Genomic DNA, 23,365 nt, shown 5'->3' on the forward strand with positions numbered 1-23,365 from the left:
ATAGGGTCATTCAGAATAACTTCACACACACCCGCTACTGTGTATTTCCAAGTCTAATTCTGTCACTAAATCCATACCGGTGACCCAGCGCCTAAATACTAGGCCTCAAATTTAATTCCCTCTAAATCTCTCGTTACCCACCGTTGTACTGTTGTTGCTGGGCAAGATATTTAGTGTCCGTCAAAGCACATTTTTTGTTCTGGGTTGAAGTACAATTCCCAATTTAGCAATTTCATAATTTAGTGGTTTCTGCTATATCAGAGCTATTTGAAATCTATCCCTAAAAGGGTATATAATATTCAAGGTGCACATTGGGTCATTCAGAATAACTTCACACACACACGCTTCTGTGCATTTCCAAGTCTAATTCTGTCACTAAATCCATACCGGTGACCCAGCGCCTAAATACTAGGCCTCAAATTTAATTCCCTCTAAATCTCTCGTTACCCACCGCTGTACTGTTGTTGCTGGGCAAGATATTTAGTGTCCGTCAAAGCACATTTTTTGTTCTGGGTTGAAGTACAATTCCCAATTTAGCAATTTCATAATTTAGTGGTTTCTGCTATATCAGAGCTATTTGAAATCTATCCCTAAAAGGGTATATAATATTGAAGGTGCACATAGGGTCATTCAGAATAACTTCACACACACCCGCTACTGTGTATTTCCAAGTCTAATTCTGTCACTAAATCCATACCGGTGACCCAGCGCCTAAATACTAGGCCTCAAATTTAATTCCCTCTAAATCTCTCGTTACCCACCGTTGTACTGTTGTTGCTGGGCAAGATATTTAGTGTCCGTCAAAGCACATTTTTTGTTCTGGGTTGAAGTACAATTCCCAATTTAGCAATTTCATAATTTAGTGGTTTCTGCTATATCAGAGCTATTTGAAATCTATCCCTAAAAGGGTATATAATATTCAAGGTGCACATTGGGTCATTCAGAATAACTTCACACACACACGCTTCTGTGCATTTCCAAGTCTAATTCTGTCACTAAATCCATACCGGTCACCCAGCGCCTAAATACTAGGCCTCAAATTTATATCCCGCTGAATTTGAATACAATACATTGGGCCAAATAATATATTTGTTGTTGTGGTGAACCATAACAATGAGAAAAACATCTAGTAAGGGACGCGGACATGGACATGGTCGTGGTGGTGTTAGTGGACCCTCTGGTGCTGGGAGAGGACGTGGCCGTTCTGCCACATCCACACGTCCTAGTGTACCAACTACTTCAGGTCCCAGTAGCCGCCAGAATTTACAGCGATATATGGTGGGGCCCAATGCCGTTCTAAGGATGGTAAGGCCTGAGCAGGTACAGGCATTAGTCAATTGGGTGGCCGACAGTGGATCCAGCACGTTCACATTATCTCCCACCCAGTCTTCTGCAGAAAGCGCACAGATGGCGCCTGAAAACCAACCCCATCAGTCTGTCACATCACCCCCATGCATACCAGGGAAACTGTCTCAGCCTCAAGTTATGCAGCAGTCTCTTATGCTGTTTGAAGACTCCGCTGGCAGGGTTTCCCAAGGGCATCCACCTAGCCCTTCCCCAGCGGTGAAAGACATAGAATGCACTGACGCACAACCACTTATGTTTCCTGATGATGAGGACATGGGAATACCACCTCAGCATGTCTCTGATGATGACGAAACACAGGTGCCAACTGCTGCGTCTTTCTGCAGTGTGCAGACTGAACAGGAGGTCAGGGATCAAGACTGGGTGGAAGACGATGCAGGGGACGATGAGGTCCTAGACCCCACATGGAATGAAGGTCGTGCCACTGACTTTCACAGTTCGGAGGAAGAGGCAGTGGTGAGACCGAGCCAACAGCGTAGCAAAAGAGGGAGCAGTGGGCAAAAGCAGAACACCCGCCGCCAAGAGACTCCGCCTGCTACTGACCGCCGCCATCTGGGACCGAGCACCCCAAAGGCAGCTTCAAGGAGTTCCCTGGCATGGCACTTCTTCAAACAATGTGCTGACGACAAGACCCGAGTGGTTTGCACGCTGTGCCATCAGAGCCTGAAGCGAGGCATTAACGTTCTGAACCTGAGCACAACCTGCATGACCAGGCACCTGCATGCAAAGCATGAACTGCAGTGGAGTAAACACCTTAAAACCAAGGAAGTCACTCAGGCTCCCCCTGCTACCTCTTCTGCTGCTGCCGCCTCGGCCTATTCTGCTGCTGCCGCCTCGGCCTCTTCCTCCGCCTCTGGAGGAACGTTGGCACCTGCCGCCCAGCAAACAGGGGATGTACCACCAACACCACCACCACCACCTCCGTCACCAAGCGTCTCAACCATGTCACACGCCAGCGTTCAGCTCTCCATCTCACAAACATTTGATAGAAAGCGTAAATTCCCACCTAGCCACCCTCGATCCCTGGCCCTGAATGCCAGCATTTCTAAACTACTGGCCTATGAAATGCTGTCATTTAGGCTGGTGGACACAGACAGCTTCAAACAGCTCATGTCGCTTGCTGTCCCACAGTATGTTGTTCCCAGCCGGCACTACTTCTCCAAGAGAGCCGTGCCTTCCCTGCACAACCAAGTATCCGATAAAATCAAGTGTGCACTGCGCAACGCCATCTGTAGCAAGGTCCACCTAACCACAGATACGTGGACCAGTAAGCACGGCCAGGGACGCTATATCTCCCTAACTGCACACTGGGTAAATGTAGTGGCAGCTGGGCCCCAGGCGGAGAGCTGTTTGGCGCACGTCCTTCCGCCGCCAAGGATCGCAGGGCAACATTCTTTGCCTCCTGTTGCCACCTCCTCCTTCTCGGCTTCCTCCTCCTCTTCTTCCACCTGCTCATCCAGTCAGCCACACACCTTCACCACCAACTTCAGCACAGCCCGGGGTAAACGTCAGCAGGCCATTCTGAAACTCATATGTTTGGGGGACAGGCCCCACACCGCACAGGAGTTGTGGCGGGGTATAGAACAACAGACCGACGAGTGGTTGCTGCCGGTGAGCCTCAAGCCCGGCCTGGTGGTGTGTGATAATGGGCGAAATCTCGTTGCAGCTCTGGGACTAGCCAATTTGACGCACATCCCTTGCTTGGCGCATGTGCTGAATTTGGTGGTGCAGAAGTTCATTCACAACTACCCCGACATGTCAGAGCTGCTGCATAAAGTGCGGGCCGTCTGTTCGCGCTTCCGGCGTTCACATCCTGCTGCTGCTCGCCTGTCTGCGCTACAGCGTAACTTCGGCCTTCCCGCTCACCGCCTCATATGCGACGTGCCCACCAGGTGGAACTCCACCTTGCACATGCTGGACAGACTGTGCGAGCAGCAGCAGGCCATAGTGGAGTTTCAGCTGCAGCACGCACGGGTCAGTCGCACTACAGAACAGCACCACTTCACCACCAATGACTGGGCCTCCATGCGAGACCTGTGTGCCCTGTTGCGCTGTTTCGAGTACTCCACCAACATGGCCAGTGGCGATGACACCGTTATCAGCGTTACAATACCACTTCTATGTCTCCTTGAGAAAACACTTAGGGCGATGATGGAACAGGAGGTGGCCCAGGAGGAGGAGGAGGAGGATGAGGAAGAGGGGTCATTTTTAGCACTTTCAGGCCAGTCTCTTCGAAGTGACTCAGAGGGAGGTTTTTTGCAACAGCAGAGGCCAGGTACAAATGTGGCCAGCCAGGGCCCACTACTGGAGGACGAGGAGGACGAGGATGAGGAGGAGGTGGAGGAGGATGAGGATGAAGCATGGTCACAGCGGGGTGGCACCCAACGCAGCTCGGGTCCATCACTGGTGCGTGGCTGGGGGGAAAGGCAGGACGATGACGATACGCCTCCCACAGAGGACAGCTTGTCCTTACCCCTGGGCAGCCTGGCACACATGAGCGACTACATGCTGCAGTGCCTGCGCAACGACAGCAGAGTTGCCCACATTTTAACCTGTGCGGACTACTGGGTTGCCACCCTGCTGGATCCACGCTACAAAGACAATGTGCCCACCTTACTTCCTGCACTGGAGCGTGATAGGAAGATGCGCGAGTACAAGCGCACGTTGGTAGACGCGCTACTGAGAGCATTCCCAAATGTCACAGGGGAACAAGTGGAAGCCCAAGGCCAAGGCAGAGGAGGAGCAAGAGGTCGCCAAGGCAGCTGTGTCACGGCCAGCTCCTCTGAGGGCAGGGTTAGCATGGCAGAGATGTGGAAAACTTTTGTCAACACGCCACAGCTAACTGCACCACCACCTGATACGCAACGTGTTAGCAGGAGGCAACATTTTACTAACATGGTGGAACAGTACGTGTGCACACCCCTCCACGTACTGACTGATGGTTCGGCCCCATTCAACTTCTGGGTCTCTAAATTGTCCACGTGGCCAGAGCTAGCCTTTTATGCCTTGGAGGTGCTGGCCTGCCCGGCAGCCAGCGTTTTGTCTGAACGTGTATTCAGCACGGCAGGGGGCGTCATTACAGACAAACGCAGCCGCCTGTCTACAGCCAATGTGGACAAGCTGACGTTCATAAAAATGAACCAGGCATGGATCCCACAGGACCTGTCCGTCCCTTGTCCAGATTAGACATTAACTACCTCCCCATAACCATATATTATTGGACTCCAGGGCACTTCCTCATTCAATCCTATTTTTATTTTCATTTTACCATTATATTGCGATGCTACCCAAAGTTGAATGAACCTCTCCTCTGCCTGTGTGCTAGGCCTAAATATATGCCAATGGACTGTTGCAGTGGTGGCTGACATGAAGCCTGATTCTCTGCTATGATATGAAGACTGATTCTCTGCTGACATGAAGCCAGATTGTCTGTTACGGGACCTCTCTCCTCTGCCTGGGTGCTGGGCCTAAATTTATGACAATGGACTGTTGCAGTGGTGGCTGACGTGAAGCCTGATTCTCTGCTATGACATGCAGACTGATTCTCTGCTGTCATGAAGCCAGATTGTCTGTTACGGGACCTTTCTCCTCTACCTGGGTTCTGGGCCTAAATTTATGAAAATTGACTCTTACAGTGGTGGGTGACGTGAAGCCTGATTCTCTGCTATGATATGAAGACTGATTCTCTGCTGACATGAAGCCAGATTGTCTGTTACGGGACCTTTCTCCTCTGCCTGGGTTCTGGGCCTAAATTTATGAAAATTGACTCTTACAGTGGTGGGTGACGTGAAGCCTGATTCTCTGCTATGATATGAAGACTGATTCTCTGCTGACATGAAGCCAGATTGTCTGTTACGGGACCTTTCTCCTCTGCCTGGGTTCTGGGCCTAAATTTATGAAAATTGACTCTTACAGTGGTGGGTGACGTGAAGCCTGATTCTCTGCTATGATATGAAGACTGATTCTCTGCTGACATGAAGCCAGATTGTCTGTTACGGGACCTTTCTCCTCTGCCTGGGTTCTGGGCCTAAATTTATGAAAATTGACTCTTACAGTGGTGGGTGACGTGAAGCCTGATTCTCTGCTATGATATGAAGACTGATTCTCTGCTGACATGAAGCCAGATTGTCTGTTACGGGACCTTTCTCCTCTGCCTGGGTTCTGGGCCTAAATTTATGAAAATTGACTCTTACAGTGGTGGGTGACGTGAAGCCTGATTCTCTGCTATGATATGAAGACTGATTCTCTGCTGACATGAAGCCAGATTGTCTGTTACGGGACCTTTCTCCTCTGCCTGGGTTCTGGGCCTAAATTTATGAAAATTGACTCTTACAGTGGTGGGTGACGTGAAGCCTGATTCTCTGCTATGATATGAAGACTGATTCTCTGCTGACATGAAGCCAGATTGTCTGTTACGGGACCTTTCTCCTCTGCCTGGGTTCTGGGCCTAAATTTATGAAAATTGACTCTTACAGTGGTGGGTGACGTGAAGCCTGATTCTCTGCTATGATATGAAGACTGATTCTCTGCTGACATGAAGCCAGATTGTCTGTTACGGGACCTCTCTCCTCTGCCTGGGTGCTGGGCCTAAATATATGCCAATGGACTGTTGCAGTGGTGGCTGACGTGAAGCCTCATTCTCTGCTATGACATGCAGACTAATTCTCTGCTGACATGAAGACAGATTCTCTGTTACGGGACCTCTCTCCTCTGCCTGGGTGCCGGGGCCTAAATATCTGAGAATGGACTGTTCCAGTGGTGGCTGACGTGAAGCCTCATTCTCTGCTATGACATGCAGACTAATTCTCTGCTGACATGAAGACAGATTCTCTGTTACGGGACCTCCCTCCTCTGCCTGGGTGCTGGGCCTAAATATATGCCAATGGACTGTTGCAGTGGTGGCTGACGTGAAGCCTCATTCTCTGCTATGACATGCAGACTAATTCTCTGCTGACATGAAGACAGATTCTCTGTTACGGGACCTCCCTCCTCTGCCTGGGTGCTGGGCCTAAATATATGCCAATGGACTGTTGCAGTGGTGGCTGACGTGAAGCCTCATTCTCTGCTATGACATGCAGACTGATTCTCTGCTGACATGAAGCCAGATTCTCTGTTACGGGACCTCTCTCCTCTGCCTGTGTGTGTGCTGGGCCTAAATATATGCCAATGGACTGTTGCAGTGGTGGCTGACGTGAAGCCTCATTCTCTGCTATGACATGCAGACTGATTCTCTGCTGACATGAAGCCAGATTCTCTGTTACGGGACCTCTCTCCTCTGCCTGTGTGTGTGCTGGGCCTAAATATATGCCAATGGACTGTTGCAGTGGTGGCTGACGTGAAGCCTCATTCTCTGCTATGACATGCAGACTAATTCTCTGCTGACATGAAGACAGATTCTCTGTTACGGGACCTCCCTCCTCTGCCTGGGTGCTGGGCCTAAATATATGCCAATGGACTGTTGCAGTGGTGGCTGACGTGAAGCCTCATTCTCTGCTATGACATGCAGACTGATTCTCTGCTGACATGAAGCCAGATTCTCTGTTACGGGACCTCTCTCCTCTGCCTGTGTGTGTGCTGGGCCTAAATATATGCCAATGGACTGTTGCAGTGGTGGCTGACGTGAAGCCTCATTCTCTGCTATGACATGCAGACTGATTCTCTGCTGACATGAAGCCAGATTCTCTGTTACGGGACCTCTCTCCTCTGCCTGTGTGTGTGCTGGGCCTAAATATATGCCAATGGACTGTTGCAGTGGTGGCTGACGTGAAGCCTCATTCTCTGCTATGACATGCAGACTAATTCTCTGCTGACATGAAGACAGATTCTCTGTTACGGGACCTCCCTCCTCTGCCTGGGTGCTGGGCCTAAATATATGCCAATGGACTGTTGCAGTGGTGGCTGACGTGAAGCCTCATTCTCTGCTATGACATGCAGACTAATTCTCTGCTGACATGAAGACAGATTCTCTGTTACGGGACCTCTCTCCTCTGCCTGGGTGCCGGGGCCTAAATATCTGAGAATGGACTGTTCCAGTGGTGGGTGACGGGAAGCCAGATTCTCTGCTATGGAACCTCTCTCCAATTGATTTTGGTTAATTTTTATTTATTTAATTTTTATTTTAATTCATTTCCCTATCCACATTTGTTTGCAGGGGATTTACCTACATGTTGCTGCCTTTTGCAGCCCTCTAGCTCTTTCCTGGGCTGTTTTACAGCCTTTTTAGTGCCGAAAAGTTCGGGTCCCCATTGACTTCAATGGGGTTCGGGTTCGGGACGAAGTTCGGATCGGGTTCGGATCCCGAACCCGAACATTTCCGGGATGTTCGGCCGAACTTCTCGAACCCGAACATCCAGGTGTTCGCTCAACTCTAGTGAAGAGACCAAAAAACTGTGAATGGGCCATTTTGATATTTATTTTCCTTTCACTGTTTGCGATAAATATTGTTTTATTGTTGTTATTTGTAATATTTTAATAGTCTGTTTGAGGCACCAGGTTATCACTGTAATATGACAGGTTCCCCGATCTCAGCCATGCGCTCCAGCTTCTTCAGATCACATTTGACCATGGCATCTGAAGGGTTGAATGTAGGCGATCAGCCTTAGGGCTGTTATTTGAAGAAGCAGTAACCCCGTGGCTATGGCACCTGCTACCCGCACAAGCAGGCACCATCTTTAAAGTGGTGACATCCGCCATACATGTACAGCGGTCACCAAGGGATTACAGTCATAACTGTGAAGGGATAGGTCTATTTGGGCTTTCCTAATATCTTTTTCAGTCTAATTCTTCCCCTCTTTAGCTGCACAGCTGGATGCATTTCTCTCAGACGCAGGGGGCATCTCCTTTCTGTTGAATCTGTCAGCACCTATAATTATTATTATAGGAGTTTCACACCAATGTTCTTTGTGCTGAATATGGTTGCTTAGAAGAGTCCAAGTCTCTCTTTAACTTAATGTCATGAGGCACAGACTCTTGGCATGTCTATGCTACAATATCAGAAAAACTGAAGAGAATGCAAGGACAGACTTGGATTATAAATATTGGCAAGCCCATCACCACCTACAATATATAAATGAAACTGGAAGTACAGTGTGCTGGTGAAGATTTAGATTAGGTGTGTAATGGAAAAGAACATTTTAACCACAATTATTATTTTTTTACTTTATGGAAAGTATTGATAAAATATAGGAAAACGATATAGCAAGATTAAGTGTACCTGGCTTCTTGTTCTCTCTATACTCCAAAAAGTCTGTGGTGGATTATCTCGAGTAGCCGATGGGTCAAGCTCAAGACACTTTTCAGCAATGGATTTCAAAGTGTGAAATTTCTCTTCACTTGCAACCATCAGTAACTGGGTAAGAGACACGTCTAACAAAATGAAAGGCAAATTAGTCCAAACTGAGCACATTCATATAACAAAGTGGATGGGGCCAAAAGTAAATGTACACAGTCAAAAACAATATCATATATACTATACTTACTATGCTATAATGGCCTGCACTGCACTACAAAGAAAGTGTATAAAAATGCATAACTCAAGCTTAGTGTTCTCAAATATACAAGATTCATAAATAAAAATGTAACCCTGCGTAAATCCTATACGTTATTTACAAGAAGCAAATGAAAGTGATGAGCCGAACATCATGACTGTTTTACATCGCCCCTAAGAAACTGTTCGTTTCCTTCCAATGTCAAATTTTTTAAGTAAAGTCCTGTAGCTCCCTGTCCCTCTGTCACTGACTGGGAGAAGGAAAACTTCATGCGCTTCTCATACCTGTGAAGAGCAGTAAAATATAATATAGAGGTGTGGAGGTTTATACTTCTTTATTTGATGCCAGAATAACGCATTTCGGGTCCAAACAGGTATTGCTGTAAAACTGCCGAAGGAGGCTGCTTGGCCCCGAAATGCGTTATTCTTGCATCAAATAATGAATTATAAACCTGCACACCTCTATATATTACTCTTCTTCACTGGTACAAGCAACTTGCAACGTTTTTCTTCTCCCTCTCTGGATTATGTAAGTAATAGAGATCTGCCTGGGCAAATTAAAAATACTGACCAGATAAGTTCATATCGGTTGAATTCTCATTAATTTCAAGCTCTGTCATGTAGTTCCTGCAAGAAAAAGTAAAAATGTACTAAGCTACAGATTTACAATAACAATTCAGATAAGTCGGCAATAAAATACATTGGATTTGTAAATGGGAATACGAACCGCATTACAATTGTGGCTGACAAGAATGATGTGGGATGAAAATTGAACGAGAAGGTGTGGTTGGGTCAGAGTTACCTACCATAACATGTGAAGACATGGCAGTGCCAGTAACATCAGCACAGAAACATGCCATGTAGTAGTCTGAACTCCTCATTACCAATATACCTGTATATGTTAACTGGCAGAATTATCTGGCTTTGCACGGGTCTGTTTAGTTTGTTGTCTGTGTGTGTGGTTAAAAGATATCCACAGTGCCCCCCATAACAGTGTCATTCACAATGACATCCATAGTGCTCCCATAACAGTGACATCCTTACTCATAAGCGTGACATCCACAGTACCCATAACTGTGACATCAACACCCTTAACAGTGACTTCCACAGAGCATGCGATAACAATGACATCCACATTGGCCCATAACAGTGGTGATATCCACAGTGCTACATAACAGTGCCATCCAGAGTGATCACATAAAGTCACATCCACAGTGCCCATACAACATTGGCGTCCACAGCTCCCCCATAACAGTAACATCCACAGTGCCCCATAACAGTTAACAGTGCAGTCATAACAGTGACATCTACAGTGCCGCCCCATTCATTGTCAATGGAAACAAAACTGAACTGAATGCACCACAATGCATTCCTTTCCGTTTGGTTGCGTCCCTATCGCGGACAGAAAAACGCAGCGTTTTTCTGTCCGCGATGTGGTGCGGAGCAAGAAGGATCCGTCCTGACACACAATGTAAGTCATTAGGGACGGATCTGTTTAACTCTGACACAATAGAAAACGGATCCGTCCCCACTGACTTTCAATGGAGTTCATGACGGATCAGTCTTGGCTATGTGGAACCTGTCACCTCAAAAATGCATCTACACCCGCCAGCAGTAACTCATGGTAGCCCGCAGCCTGTTAATAATCATAAATTTTATTTTGTTGTCCGATGCTGTGTGAGTTAAAAAAACACAGTTTTATTCTCCTTCAGCGCTATAGTGGCGGCCAGCTTGAAGTCAAGGGGGCAGCGGCCTACTTGCTTCAAGTCAAGGTAACCACATTCCCTAACAGTCCCCTCTTGCCTGAGAGTGACAGCCTGCAGTGCGGCCGCGATTCCCCAAGTCTTGCGCATGCGCAGTGTGCTCTGTGGTAATGCGCTATCCCATCTCCTGCTGCCGCTGTAAGCCGGGTTTCAGAAGCGTTTTTGCTGATCCATGACGGATCTAGCAAAAACGCTGGTGTGAAAGTAGCCTTAACAGCATGTTGGGAATATTTTATATCTTACGCTCCTAAGTTATATATAAAATTACCAAATATCATGTATGTTGTTACTTACCTCATAGCACCCAATGTTTTACTCAATAGCTAAAATTACGCAGTGCCCAGATGTACATGATTGTGACCACTGACTCTGCATATTAAAAATGTATGTACAGTTTCCCTATCTGCAGGGGTGTGTACCCAGAACAGCATTATATGTTTAAAAGGTCAGTCCAAGGTCCATCTAATATGTCCAGTGCTGGTGGGCATAAATGACGTGTCCCTCATTTTTATGTCCTTTTACCAATACTGAACACATTAAGATGACATTCTGAGAGGGAATTAAATGAACACAAAGGGGTACCATAACAAGTATGTAACAGCAATATCTAAACAGAGGGGCGATTTTTTAAAAATAAGTCCAATAAGAAACTCTGTAGTCTTCCACACTGGTAATCTAATCCACGGCAAGCACTAGCAGCATCAAAACAGCAGTGCAGCACAGAGCTGGGGAAGGCAATGAAAAAAATTAACTTACTGCCACAATTCCTTGATCTTCTTCTGCACTCCTGGCTCCATGTTACTAAAGGAATATAGTAAATAACTATTACTTTACAGAATATCATAGTACATAAATGTCATCCAACAGCAAATGATTAGCCATTTCATGAGGATAATATTATTAGGCTGCCTGCACATGTTGCCGATTAAAGGGAACCTGTCACCCAAAAATCGCCTATTAAGCTGTTTACAGTACCTTATAGTGCTGTATACTCGGTTCTTGATGCACTTTTTGTTCGTTTTCCCGCATGTCTGCTCATTCAGAAATCGTAGTTATATTCAGCTGCTGCCCCGTGCTGCAAGTCAGGCTTGAAGTCACGGGGGCAGCGGCCTCGGCGTCTTACATGGCCCTCTCCCCGCCCCCTGCCTCTGTTACTGACAGCCGAACTCCGAATCCGGGACCGCGCTCAACGGCCGCATGCGCAGTAAAGGGCGGCAGGAGCGCGGTCCCGGCTGCCGCGCGTACTACGCGCCGTCTTACTTTCGCCGCACTGCGCATGCGCCCGACATCCTGTATCAAACGCGCCCGCGCCCAGATGCCGGGCGCGGGCGCGTTTGATACAGGATGTCGGGCGCATGCGCAGTGCGGCGAAAGTAAGACGGCGCGTAGTACGCGCGGCAGCCGGGACCGCGCTCCTGCCGCCCTTTACTGCGCATGCGGCCGTTGAGCGCGGTCCCGGATTCGGAGTTCGGCTGTCAGTAACAGAGGCAGGGGGCGGGGAGAGGGCCATGTAAGACGCCGAGGCCGCTGCCCCCGTGACTTCAAGCCTGACTTGCAGCACGGGGCAGCAGCTGAATATAACTACGATTTCTGAATGAGCAGACATGCGGGAAAACAAACAAAAAGTGCATCAAGAACCGAGTATACAGCACTATAAGGTACTGTAAACAGCTTAATAGGCGATTTTTGGGTGACAGGTTCCCTTTAAGCATGTTTTTTTTTTCAGCACAGATACTTGTGCAGAAAAAACGCAGAATAATACACTACCAGCAAAGTGTATGAGACTAGACAAATCTCATGTATACACTTTTTCGTTACATGTGGAAATACTCCGACCATGTGGATTTTGAAATCTGCAGCATGTAAATTTATGTGCGGATTTCACCCTATTGAATGCAAGGGGGAGATCTGTGGCAAAACACATGAGGTTTTTGGTGTGGAAACGCACCAAAATTATCACAGAAATTTGACAGCCTGTACCTGAGTGCAGGTAGCCTTATAGAAAATAAAAGGGGTTGTCTCATCAATGACATTAGTAGCATTTTGCTAGGAATAAATCATCAATTGACAGGGGGGTTGGATCACTGTTATCCCTACTGGCTGCTAGAATAAAGTGGCAGTAGTGGTTCATGTGCTTATGCACACGAACGTTGTTTTTGTCTGCATCTGATCCACTTCAATGGGGCCGCAAAAGATGTGGACAGCACAGTCTGCTTTAGTATATCTGTTCCATTGCATCCACAAAAATATAGCACATGTCTAGTGTTGAGCAAAGCGAGCTTCGGAAGCTTAATCCGAAGTCGTTTCATTCAAAATGTCGGAATAATACTGTACGGAGATCCGTCTCCGTATAGTATAAGAATGTACGGGCTCCAATGAGCCAAAGTAAGTTAGTTATTCACAAAGTTGCGCAACATTTCGTTGAATAACTTTGGCAGTTGGTTTTTAAAGTGGAAAACTTAACTGAACTCAGCTTTGGTTCCGATGTACTAGTCGGAACTAAAGCAGAGTTCGCTTTCAGGTTTTATAGTGGTTTTCCACTTTAAAAATCAACTACCGAAGTTATTCAAAGAAGTCACATGTGACTTTATGAATAATTTACTTCGGCTCATCAGAGCCCATACATTCTAATACTGTACGGAGACGAATCTCCATACAGTATTATTTCGAAGTTTTGAACAAAGCTACTTCGGAAAAAGCATAGCTCAACACTAAACATGTCCTATTCTTGTTCACATGACAGACAAGGATAGGACTGTTCTATATTGGGCCGGATGCTGTACAAAATGCGGAATGCATACAGCTGTTATCCGTATTTGGCGGATCTGCAATTTGCGCACTGCAAAACAGGCTACGGTCGTGTTCATAAGTGCTTTATCTTTTTGCAGCAAATGGCCGACATTACAACTGCCCAGAAACAGCAAAGAGTAGCTGACAGCACATGAAGTGTCGTTGCCATTTTTTTCTAACCATCCGTGGTCATATGTCAGACCACTGAGATTAATTGCCAAAGAAAGTAAAACTAACCCTAAAATGTTCTTCAATTATATAAATGTTAAAAAGTATAAATCTGAAGGCGTCGGCCCTTTAAAGAGTAATGAGCGGGAAGTCGCAGAGAGCGACGAGGAGAAAGCAAAGCTGTTAAATATTTTTTTCTCCAATGTATTCACTGAGGAAAATAAATTGTCAGATGACATGCAGAATGCAAAAATAAATTCCCCATTAAAAGTGTCCTGTCTGACCCAGGAAGAAGTACATCAGCGACTTGAAAAGATTAAAATAGACAAATCGCCAGGACCGGATGGCATACACCCCTGTATCCTAAAGGAATTAAGTAATGTCATAGCCAGACCCTTATTTCTGATATTTGCAGACTCTATACTGACAGGGAATGTCCCACAGGATTGGCGCATGGCATATGTGGTGCCAATATTCAAAAAGGGGCCAAAAACAGAGCCTGGAAACTATAGGCCGGTAAGTTTAACATCTGTTGTGGGTAAACTGTTTGAAGGTTTTCTGAGAGATGCTATATTAGAGCATCTCAACAGAAATAAGCAAATAACGCCATATCAGCATGGCTTCGTGAGGGATCGGTCATGTCAGACTAATTTAATCAGTTTCTATGAGGAGGTAAGTTCTAGACTTGACAGCGGCGAATCAATGGATGTCGTATATCTGGACTTCTCCAAAGCATTTGACACTGTACCACATAAAAGGTTAGTATATAAAATGAGAATGCTCGGACTGGGAGAAAACATCTGTATGTGGGTAAGTAACTGGCTCAGTGATAGAAAACAGAGGGTGGTTATTAACGGTACACACTCAGATTGGGTCACTGTCACTAGTGGGGTACCTCAGGGGTCAGTATTGGGCCCTATTCTCTTCAATATATTTATTAATGATCTTGTAGAAGGCTTGCATAGTAAAGTATCAATTTTCGCAGATGACACTAAACTGTGTAAAGTAATTTACACTGATGAGGAGAGTATACTACTACAGAGGGATCTGGATAGACTGGAGGCTTGGGCAGATAAGTGGCAGATGGGGTTTAACACTGATAAATGTAAAGTTATGCACATGGGAAGGAAAAATGCAAGTCAACCGTACATACTAAATGGTAAAACACTCGGTAACACTGACATGGAAAAGGATCTAGGAATTTTAATAAACAGCAAACTAAGCTGCAAAAACCAGTGTCAGGCAGCTGCTGCCAAGGCCAACAAGATAATGGGTTGCATCAAAAGGGGCATAGATGCCCGTGATAAGAACATAGTCCTACCACTTTACAAATCGCTAGTCAGACCACACATGGAGTACTGTGTACAGTTCTGGGCTCCTGTAAACAAGGCAGACATAGCAGAGCTGGAGAGGGTCCAGAGGAGGGCACTAAAGTAATTACTGGAATGGGGCAACTACAGTACCATGAAAGATTATCAAAATTAGGGTTATTCACTTTAGAAAAAAGACGACTGAGGGGAGATTTCATTAATATGTATAAATATATCAAGGGTCAGTACAGAGATCTATCCCATCAGCTATTTATCCCCAGGACTGTGACTGTGACGAGGGGACATCCTCTGCGTCTGGAGGAAAGAAGGTTTGTACACAAACATAGAAAAGGATCCTTTACGGTAAGAGCAGTGAGAATATGGAACTCTCTGCCTGAGGAGGTGGTGATGGTGAGTACAATAAAGGAATTCAAGAGGGGTCATGGATGTATTTCTGGAGCGTAATAATATTACAGGCTATAGCTACTAGAGAGGGGTCTTCCTCTGGATCAACTTGCGGGATAACAGGCCGAACTGGATGGACAAATGTCTTTTTTCGGCCTTATGTACTATGTTACTATGTCACTGATGATCAGATATCTGTTGTATAAGCTAACAATTTGCCACTCGTCTGTGAAAAGGTAACGCCTTTAAATAAATATACAGAGTAGGACTGAATACTTACCAGTTTAGTATGTCCACTGTGTTTGTCTCCATGGGCAGTACACTAAAATGCTCAACGGTTAGGTAAAATTCACACCTTCTCTAAAAACAATAAGATGGAAAAACACAAATGAAAAAATGAATAGTAGAGTGGTGTGCACATAGTAGTAGAGCACAGTGAGGTGAAACAAAAAAGAAATCCCACCCTCAAGGACAACTCCAGCAACATGTCTCCCCATTTCAGAATCCACCTCTCCCAATGTTCCTTCATTACAATATTATCTTTTTAAGAATATGCATTTACCCATGTTAACTGGTCTAGTTCCAGAGAGAAGGTTTCTGGATACACAGATGACACCTAGTGGATTGAATTAAAATGCTTTTTGGGCTAACTATATAATATATAAAATAAAAAATAAAGTGTAGGTTATAAAAAAGCAATAATTAGCAAATAGAATATGTGCTAGGTTTTAATGAAGAGAAGGTGGGGTATGCTGATGGTGAATTAGTGTGCTAACATACCGTATATGCAACAGCTGAAAGAAAAAAAAGGGGCGATTCCAACATTGGCCACTAGGTGGCATTGAGTATTGATAGAAAAGTGAGCATTGATATTGGTTAAGTCATATCACATGATCGGATGTTGGGTTACATATGGGTTTTTGTTTGGGGAGTATTAAAAAAAAAGTGGAAAATTCAGTAAATACAACTGTTAATAGTGGAGAATTTGGGATGGGGATTTTATTGAGAAAGATTTTGGAATAATAAAAAAACTGGAGTGGTTCCGCAGCGGCAATGTAAATGTGGTGTATCGGTATATCTGGAACCATGACATAAAAAGCTTAAGACATAAAATCCTGATACTGGGAAAATATGGAATGGATTTCTCATCAAATATTGGACTATGTGGAACTAAGCGGATAGTGAAGATTTTTATGTAGTGGCCGTATCATTAGGTAACTGAAAGTGGTTATTCAGAGACTGAGATGCAGCACGCCTTGTATGCTCAAGAAAAAGCAGTAAAGGTGAAACCCAATGTCAGGCAGGACCTTCGCAAGCCGTGTTTTTTTAATATGTGCAATGAGCTTAAAGATTTTGGGGCACATTTATTTAAACAGGCATTTTAGACGACTGTCTTAATAAAGCCCTGCGCTGGCGATGAATCCGCCAATGTTATGTAGAGGTGCCGGCCTCTGCATAACTTTAGCAGATCCACCGGCGCTTCTAAATGTAAGAGAGCTGCCTAGCTGTCTTACGTTTTGACTATTTTCTACGCCTAAAACAGGCAAAGAAAATGGTAAATGAGAAGGGCCTGCCGACCCGTCTACTGCCCCCCAACGACACGCTCACTTTTTTAGACCTGGCGTGAGCGGGAAAAGTCACAGATTGCAGCAAAAAGGGCCTTTGCGCCATAATCACGCCTAATAAATAGAAAATGACCCCCTTTAGGCCTCTTTCACACGGGCGTTGTGGGTGACGTGCGGAAAAAGATGCGGGTGTGTTAGGGGGAAAATGCGTGATTTTTCAGCGCAAGTGCAAAGCGTTTTTATGCGTTTTGCATGCGCGTGAGAAAAATCGGCATGTTTGGTACCCAGACCCGAACCTGGACTTCACAGAAGTTCGGGTTAGGTGTTCTGTAGATTTTATTATTTTCCCTTATAACATGGTTATAAGGAAAAATAATAGCATTCATAATACAGAATGCTTAGTAAAATGTCCATTGAGGGGTTAAAAAAAATAAAAAATTTAACTCACCCCATCCACTTGGTTGCGTAGTGGATCTCCTCTTCTTTCTTCAGGACCTGGCTAAACGACCTTTGATGATGTCACTGCGCTCATCACATGATCCATCGCTAGTGGTAAGACACACCGGTGAGATTTATCAAGACTGGCATAATCTACACTAGAGGGAGATGCGCCTAATTTAATAGGAGCCAGATGCACCAGAAACTGAAATCTACACTAGCTACAGGCTGGCGGTAGACTTCTGGTGAAAGTTATAGTTCAGGCAAGCCCCAACCCTTCTTCCCTTAGCGCTTTGGAAAAGTGCCTACAAGCTTGAAACGTCACAAATTATGGCGCACATATGGGATGCGCTGTAATCTGCAACTTTTTTACAAAACTATTGTGGAGTAAAAACATTGATAAATGTTCCCCACTGTAGGCAAAAAAGTCAGGAAAAAAATGCCACAAAAACTGCAAAAAAAGAACACCTGCTGTTGGAGTTATTCTAGTGCTTTTTTATTGGTGAAAACTGACAGAGCCAAATTTACGGTATATGTGTAAGGACCCTTCTACATGTGACTGATAGATTTCCCCTTGCATAGTCATAGAGAGATAGCAGTCAGTCACTGATAGGACCACCCAACTGACCCGTAAGCACAGAAGGAGCAGATGTTTAAATGAATGACTATATTGATTCTTTGCCCACAGAAATATATAGCAATCTGTTTGGCTCCTCCTGCTTCATGACATGCTACCTGCAGATCAAGCATCATACTCAACATAACATATTCTTTAACCCCTTTCCGACCAGCACCGTAATAGTACGGCGCTGGTAGGGTCTTTAAACATGGCGCCCACTCCTGCGGGCGCCATAGTCGCGGGTGGCTGCCTGCTTCTTATAGCAAACACCCGCGGGCTCATGTCTGCAACCGGCAGTAATGCCAATCGCGGACATTTAACCCCTCAGATGCCATGGTCAATCCTGACCACGGCATCTGAGTGCGCTGAAAACTTCCGATGGTGCTCAGGCTCCCCCGTGCGGCGATCGGAGGAGCCAGAGCTTGTGCGCAGCAGCCCCTGTCTTTGTGAATGACAGGAGGCTGCTGCATAGTATTTCCTATGGAGCCCTTGCCTGTAATAGGGCTCCATACTAAACAAGCAATTTTCTCATAGACTCCAATGCTAGTGCATTGGAGTCTATGAGAATAGCAATCTAATGATTGCATGTTATAGTTCCCTATGGGAACTATAAAAAAGTGCAACAAAAAAAAAAGTTTTTACAAATAAAAAAAACATAAAAATTCAAATCACCCCCTTTTCCCAAAATAAAAAATATGTATCATTGCTGTTGCGATGTGCGAAAATGCCCATAGTATAAAAATATATTCCCCATACGGCAAACAGCAAAACGGTAAAAAGCCTCCAAATGGCCGATTCGCCATTTTTGGTCGCTTCATTTTCTACAAAAAATTTAAATAAAAAGTGATCAAAAAGTCATACATACCCCAGAATGGTATCAATGAAAAGTTCAGATCGCCCCGCAAAAGATGAGCCCCCATACAGCTCCATTCTCATAATTACAAAAAAGTTATAGGGGTCAAAATATGGCAACAAGAAAATATTTTTTCCCACTTTTGATTTTTTTATCACTATCAAAATGCAAGAAAAACTATACATATAAGGTATCGCCGGATTCATACTGACCTGTACAATAAAAGTAATTGGTCAGTTTTATTGTACATAGAACGTCGTAAATAAAAAAACCCGTAAAACTGTGGTGGAATTGTTTTTTTTTTTTTTTGCAATTTCACCCCATTTGGAATTTTTTTCCCGCTTCCCGCTACATCATATGCAATATTAAATGTGGTGTTGAAAAGTACAACTTGTCCCGCAAAAATCAAGCCCTCATATGGCTATGTGAACAGACAAATAAAAAAAGTTGTGGATCTGGGAAGGCAGGGAGCGCAAAACAAAAATGCTGTAATATCTCACTCTGTTCAGCTCCTCCTGCTCCATGACATGCTACCTGCAGATCAGGTGTAAAACTCAACATGACAGGTCCTATTTAAATAGGAAGTTTACTGATAAAGATACCAGTGAAAGAAAATATGGTTGTTTATCTTAAAAACAGAAAGATAAGTATTTCTCAGAAAAGGAATGAAAGATATCTAAATGGCAAAGCATTTTTAGTAAACAGATTTAGATAATGCTGTACATATTCTAGTGCGTCAAGGTGGCCATACACGTTAGATGAGGCTTAGTGAAACCTGCAGATTTTAACTGGACCAGTTTACCCACTAATGTCGAGGGAAAGAAGAATTGGACATGTTGGATTTTAACATGCCCAATCTTTTGTTCTCATAGGAAGTGTCCTGTAGCAGCTCATCTCCCTCTGGCCATTGAGCATGCAGGTGTATGGGGTGTTAGGAGAAATAGCTGTTGGCCAAAAGAGTATTTTGTTGACAGCTATTGGGGGTTAATGGCCACCTTAACATAACTAAAACCAAAACTTACCAGATCGTCAACTGCAGTGAAACACACTGAGAAGTTTTTCAAAATGATAATCTTGTTCTTGATATCCGCTAACGTAAAGTGTTCATCTTCACTACAAAAAAAAAAAATATTGGTTAATTAGTCAGTTATTTTGAGGCTACAGAAAATAAAAATCAAGTTTGGCTTACTTAAATCACTTCAAGGCTATGTACACATTTACAACCATTTTTTTTACTATAAAGTATCTAAAATAAAATTAAAATAAAGCGACTGTACAAATAGCCCTACTCAGGGTTTGTTTGTAGTCTAACCATGTAGAATGGAGATACAAGGAGCACAAAACAGCTAAGACCATTAGTAGGACCTGTCACCACAAAATGCAGTACAACCTGCAGGCAGCATATAGAGTAGGAAGAGCTGAATAGACTAATATCTTTTTTGTGTGGAAAGATTCAGTAAGGCTACTTTCACAATGGCGTTTTGGTTTCCGTTTGTGAGATCCGTTCAGGGCTCTCACAAGAGGTCCAAAACGGATCAGTTTTGCCCTAATGCATTCTGATTGGAAAAGGATCTGCTCTGAATGCCTCTGTTTATTCACCATTCTGCTCTGGTGGCGGAAACCAAAACACTGCCTTCAGTAGTTTGCTGTCAGCCTGATGAAGCGGAGCCAAACGGATCCATCCTGGCACACAATGTAAGTCAATGGGGACGGATCTGTTTTCTCTGACGCAATCTGGCACAATAGAAAACGGATCCGACCCCCATTGACTTTCAATGGTGTTCAAGACAGATCCGTCATGGCTATAGAAGACATAATACAACCGGATGCATGCGGTTGTATTATTGTAATGGAAGCGTTACGGATCCGCAAAAAAACGCTAGAGTGAAAGTAGCCTTAAATGTGTAATTTATACATTTATATCTGATCTTTGTGACTTCAAATGTTCATAGTGTTATCAGTGATTGATAGCATTCTCTGTGTAAGTGTGTATACAGAGATAGCTGTCAGTCACTGATAGTTGTACATAGGGTTGTCATGATACCAAAATTTTAATTCGATTTAGATACCAAATAAAAGTATTGTGATACTCGATACCAAGCGTGTGCAGTCTGCCAGCGTCTTTCCCTCACTGCGCCTGCGCCGAATGCTGAAAAGTGCGAGATATCACCAGAGCACAGGGCTGGCAGAGAGATGCAAGCGCTGCCTGGCCCTGTCAATCAGGACTTGGAGGGAGGCAACAAAGGTGGGAGAACGGAGCCTCTAGGAGCAGGAACTACGCCCCCGCTCCTAGAGGCTAATTAGCATATTATAAAAGTTAGATTTCTGGCATAACGGGGACATAGATAAAAGTAGAAATAGGCTAGTTAGGTTTAGCTGACATTAGCACGTTGCTAATGTCAGCTAGCTTAATAAGGTTAAATCTGGTGACAAAAACCCTTTAACAGTGACTTTCACAGTGGCCGCCCCTTTAACGGGGACTTCCCCTTTAACAGTTACTTTCACAGTGGCCGCCCCTTTAACAATGATTTTCACAGTGGCTGCCCCTTTAACGGCGACTTCCCCTTTAACAGTGACTTTCACTGTGGCTGCCCTTTTAACAGTGACTTTCACAGTGGCCGCCCTTTTAACAGTGACTTTCACAATGGCCACCCCTTTAAGGGTCCATTCACACGTCCGTTGTTTCTTTCCTGATCTGTTCCGTTTTTTGTGGAACAGATCTGGACCAGTTCTGTACCCATTCATTTTCAATGGGTTCTGAAAAAAATCGGACAGCTCAATGTCTGATTTTTTTTCAGGACCCATTGAAAATGAATGGGTACAGAACTGGTCCAGATCTGTTCCGCAAAAAAAAGGAACAGATAAGGAAAGAAACAACGGACGTGTAAATGGACCCTTACAGTGACCGCCCTTTTAACAGTGACCGCCACGGTGCCCGCACCTTTAACAGTGCTCCACATACAAATAAATGTTCCAGTTTTCGTGGAACATACACACATACATATAAACGTCCTTTTTTTATATACATATAGATAACTATTTCCCCCCTTAAGGGCTAGAACCCTTGTCCTATTCACCCTAATAGAGCTCTATCAGGGTGAATGGGACTTTACATTCTCCCTGCTGTCCTGTGCATAGTACACACAGCAGCAGAGAGCTGACCATGGCAGCCAGGGCTTCAGTAGCATCCTGGCTGCCATGGTAACTGATCGGAGCCCCAGGATTACACTGCTGGGGCTCCGATCACAACTGCCACTGCCACCAATAAAGAGGAGGGGAGGGGACCCTGTGGCCACTGCCACCAGTGATTTAATACTGGGGGGTTGGGGGCGCACTGCGCCACTAATGATTTAATACTGGGGGGCTTGGGCGCACTACACCACCAATGTTTTTAAACCATTAATACAAATACAGGAGGCGGGTGCCGGCGGCAGAAACACATAGTCGGCACCCGACCTCTATGACAGGGTGCTGGGTGCGGAACCTAAGGGGTGAACTGCCACTGATTGTAGCTCCCTGTCATAGAGGTAGGGTGGTGGCTATGTGTTTCTGCTGCGGGCACCCACCTCCTGTATTTGTATTAATGGGTTACTTATATTCATTGGTGGCGCAGTGGCTACAACCCCTCCCCTCCTCCACCCCTCTCTCTTTTCATCGGTGGCAGCGGCAGCAGCAGCACAGGGGGGAGGGAGAGAGTAACTCCTTTTCCCCTGTGCTGCTGAGGGAACATGGCACGTGCCGATAGCAGCCTAGTATCGGTAAATGGGAAATCCCGGTATCGAATCGATACTGGTACAAAAGTCTATAATTCGATACCCGATGCAACCCTAGTTGTACATGGGGGAGGTGTTATGAGTGATTGATAGCATTCTCTGTGTAAGTGTGTATACATAGATAGCTGTCAGTCACTGATAGCTGCACATGGTGGAGGTGTTATCAGTGATTGATAGCATTCCCTGTGTAAGTGTGTATACAGAGATAGCTTTCACTAATAACTGTACATGGCAGCCTTAAGTATAGAAAGAGTACAGGTTTAAATGTATAAATTACATTTTTCACTGAATTCTTTCCCAAAACTATATATCAATCTGCACAGCTCCTTCTGCTCTATAACAAGCTGTTCACAGATTGCACTGCATTTCATGGTGACAGGTTTTCTTTAAAGGGAGTCTGTCAGCAGATTTACCCCTTTTTAACAGTTGCCATTATGCTGTAGCCGCAAAACAGACGATTAACACGGTACCTTTAAACGCTTTGGTGGACTTTTAAATCTGCCAAAAACGAACTTTGATGAGGGCTCGCAAGTGCCCAGGGCGGAGTCCACCGTGTTGGAGCCCAGGCAGCTCTGCCTCTTCGGCTCTTATCCCCGCCCAGCCTCCTCCTCTGCTCGCCTATCTGTTGTCTCTCCCCCTCAGCGAGATCCCGCGCCGACGCGATAACTTCCTTGGCCGGGGCATGCGCACTGCAATGCCCATTGCTGACACGGCATCGCAGTAGCTTATGCGCATGCCCCGACCAAGGAAGTCATCGCGTCGGCGCGGGATCTCGCTGAGGGGGAGAGACAACAGATAGGCGAGCAGAGGAGGAGGCTGGGCGGGGATAA

At 45.2% G+C, this 23,365-nt stretch overlaps 1 protein-coding gene across 2 annotated transcripts in view; it reads right to left on the reverse strand.

The window, feature by feature from the left end:
* ACD (ACD shelterin complex subunit and telomerase recruitment factor) overlaps nucleotides 1-23,365 on the reverse strand; it is a 72,228-nt gene that overhangs the window by 30,431 nt on the left and 18,432 nt on the right. Inside the window, exons 4-8 of one of the 2 annotated variants that reach the window (XM_044293735.1) lie at nucleotides 19,785-19,875; nucleotides 15,568-15,647; nucleotides 11,371-11,415; nucleotides 9,423-9,478; nucleotides 8,579-8,730 (exon numbers count right to left, since the gene is read on the reverse strand). In XM_044293735.1, coding sequence (XP_044149670.1) covers nucleotides 8,579-8,730; nucleotides 9,423-9,478; nucleotides 11,371-11,415; nucleotides 15,568-15,647; nucleotides 19,785-19,875 — 424 coding nt within the window. The remainder of the gene's footprint in view (nucleotides 1-8,578; nucleotides 8,731-9,422; nucleotides 9,479-11,370; nucleotides 11,416-15,567; nucleotides 15,648-19,784; nucleotides 19,876-23,365) is intronic. The other variant, XM_044293736.1, reaches the window with a different exon arrangement.

The sequence above is a fragment of the Bufo gargarizans genome, chromosome 5 (assembly GCF_014858855.1).
Source record: "Bufo gargarizans isolate SCDJY-AF-19 chromosome 5, ASM1485885v1, whole genome shotgun sequence".
NCBI lineage: Eukaryota > Metazoa > Chordata > Amphibia > Anura > Bufonidae > Bufo > Bufo gargarizans.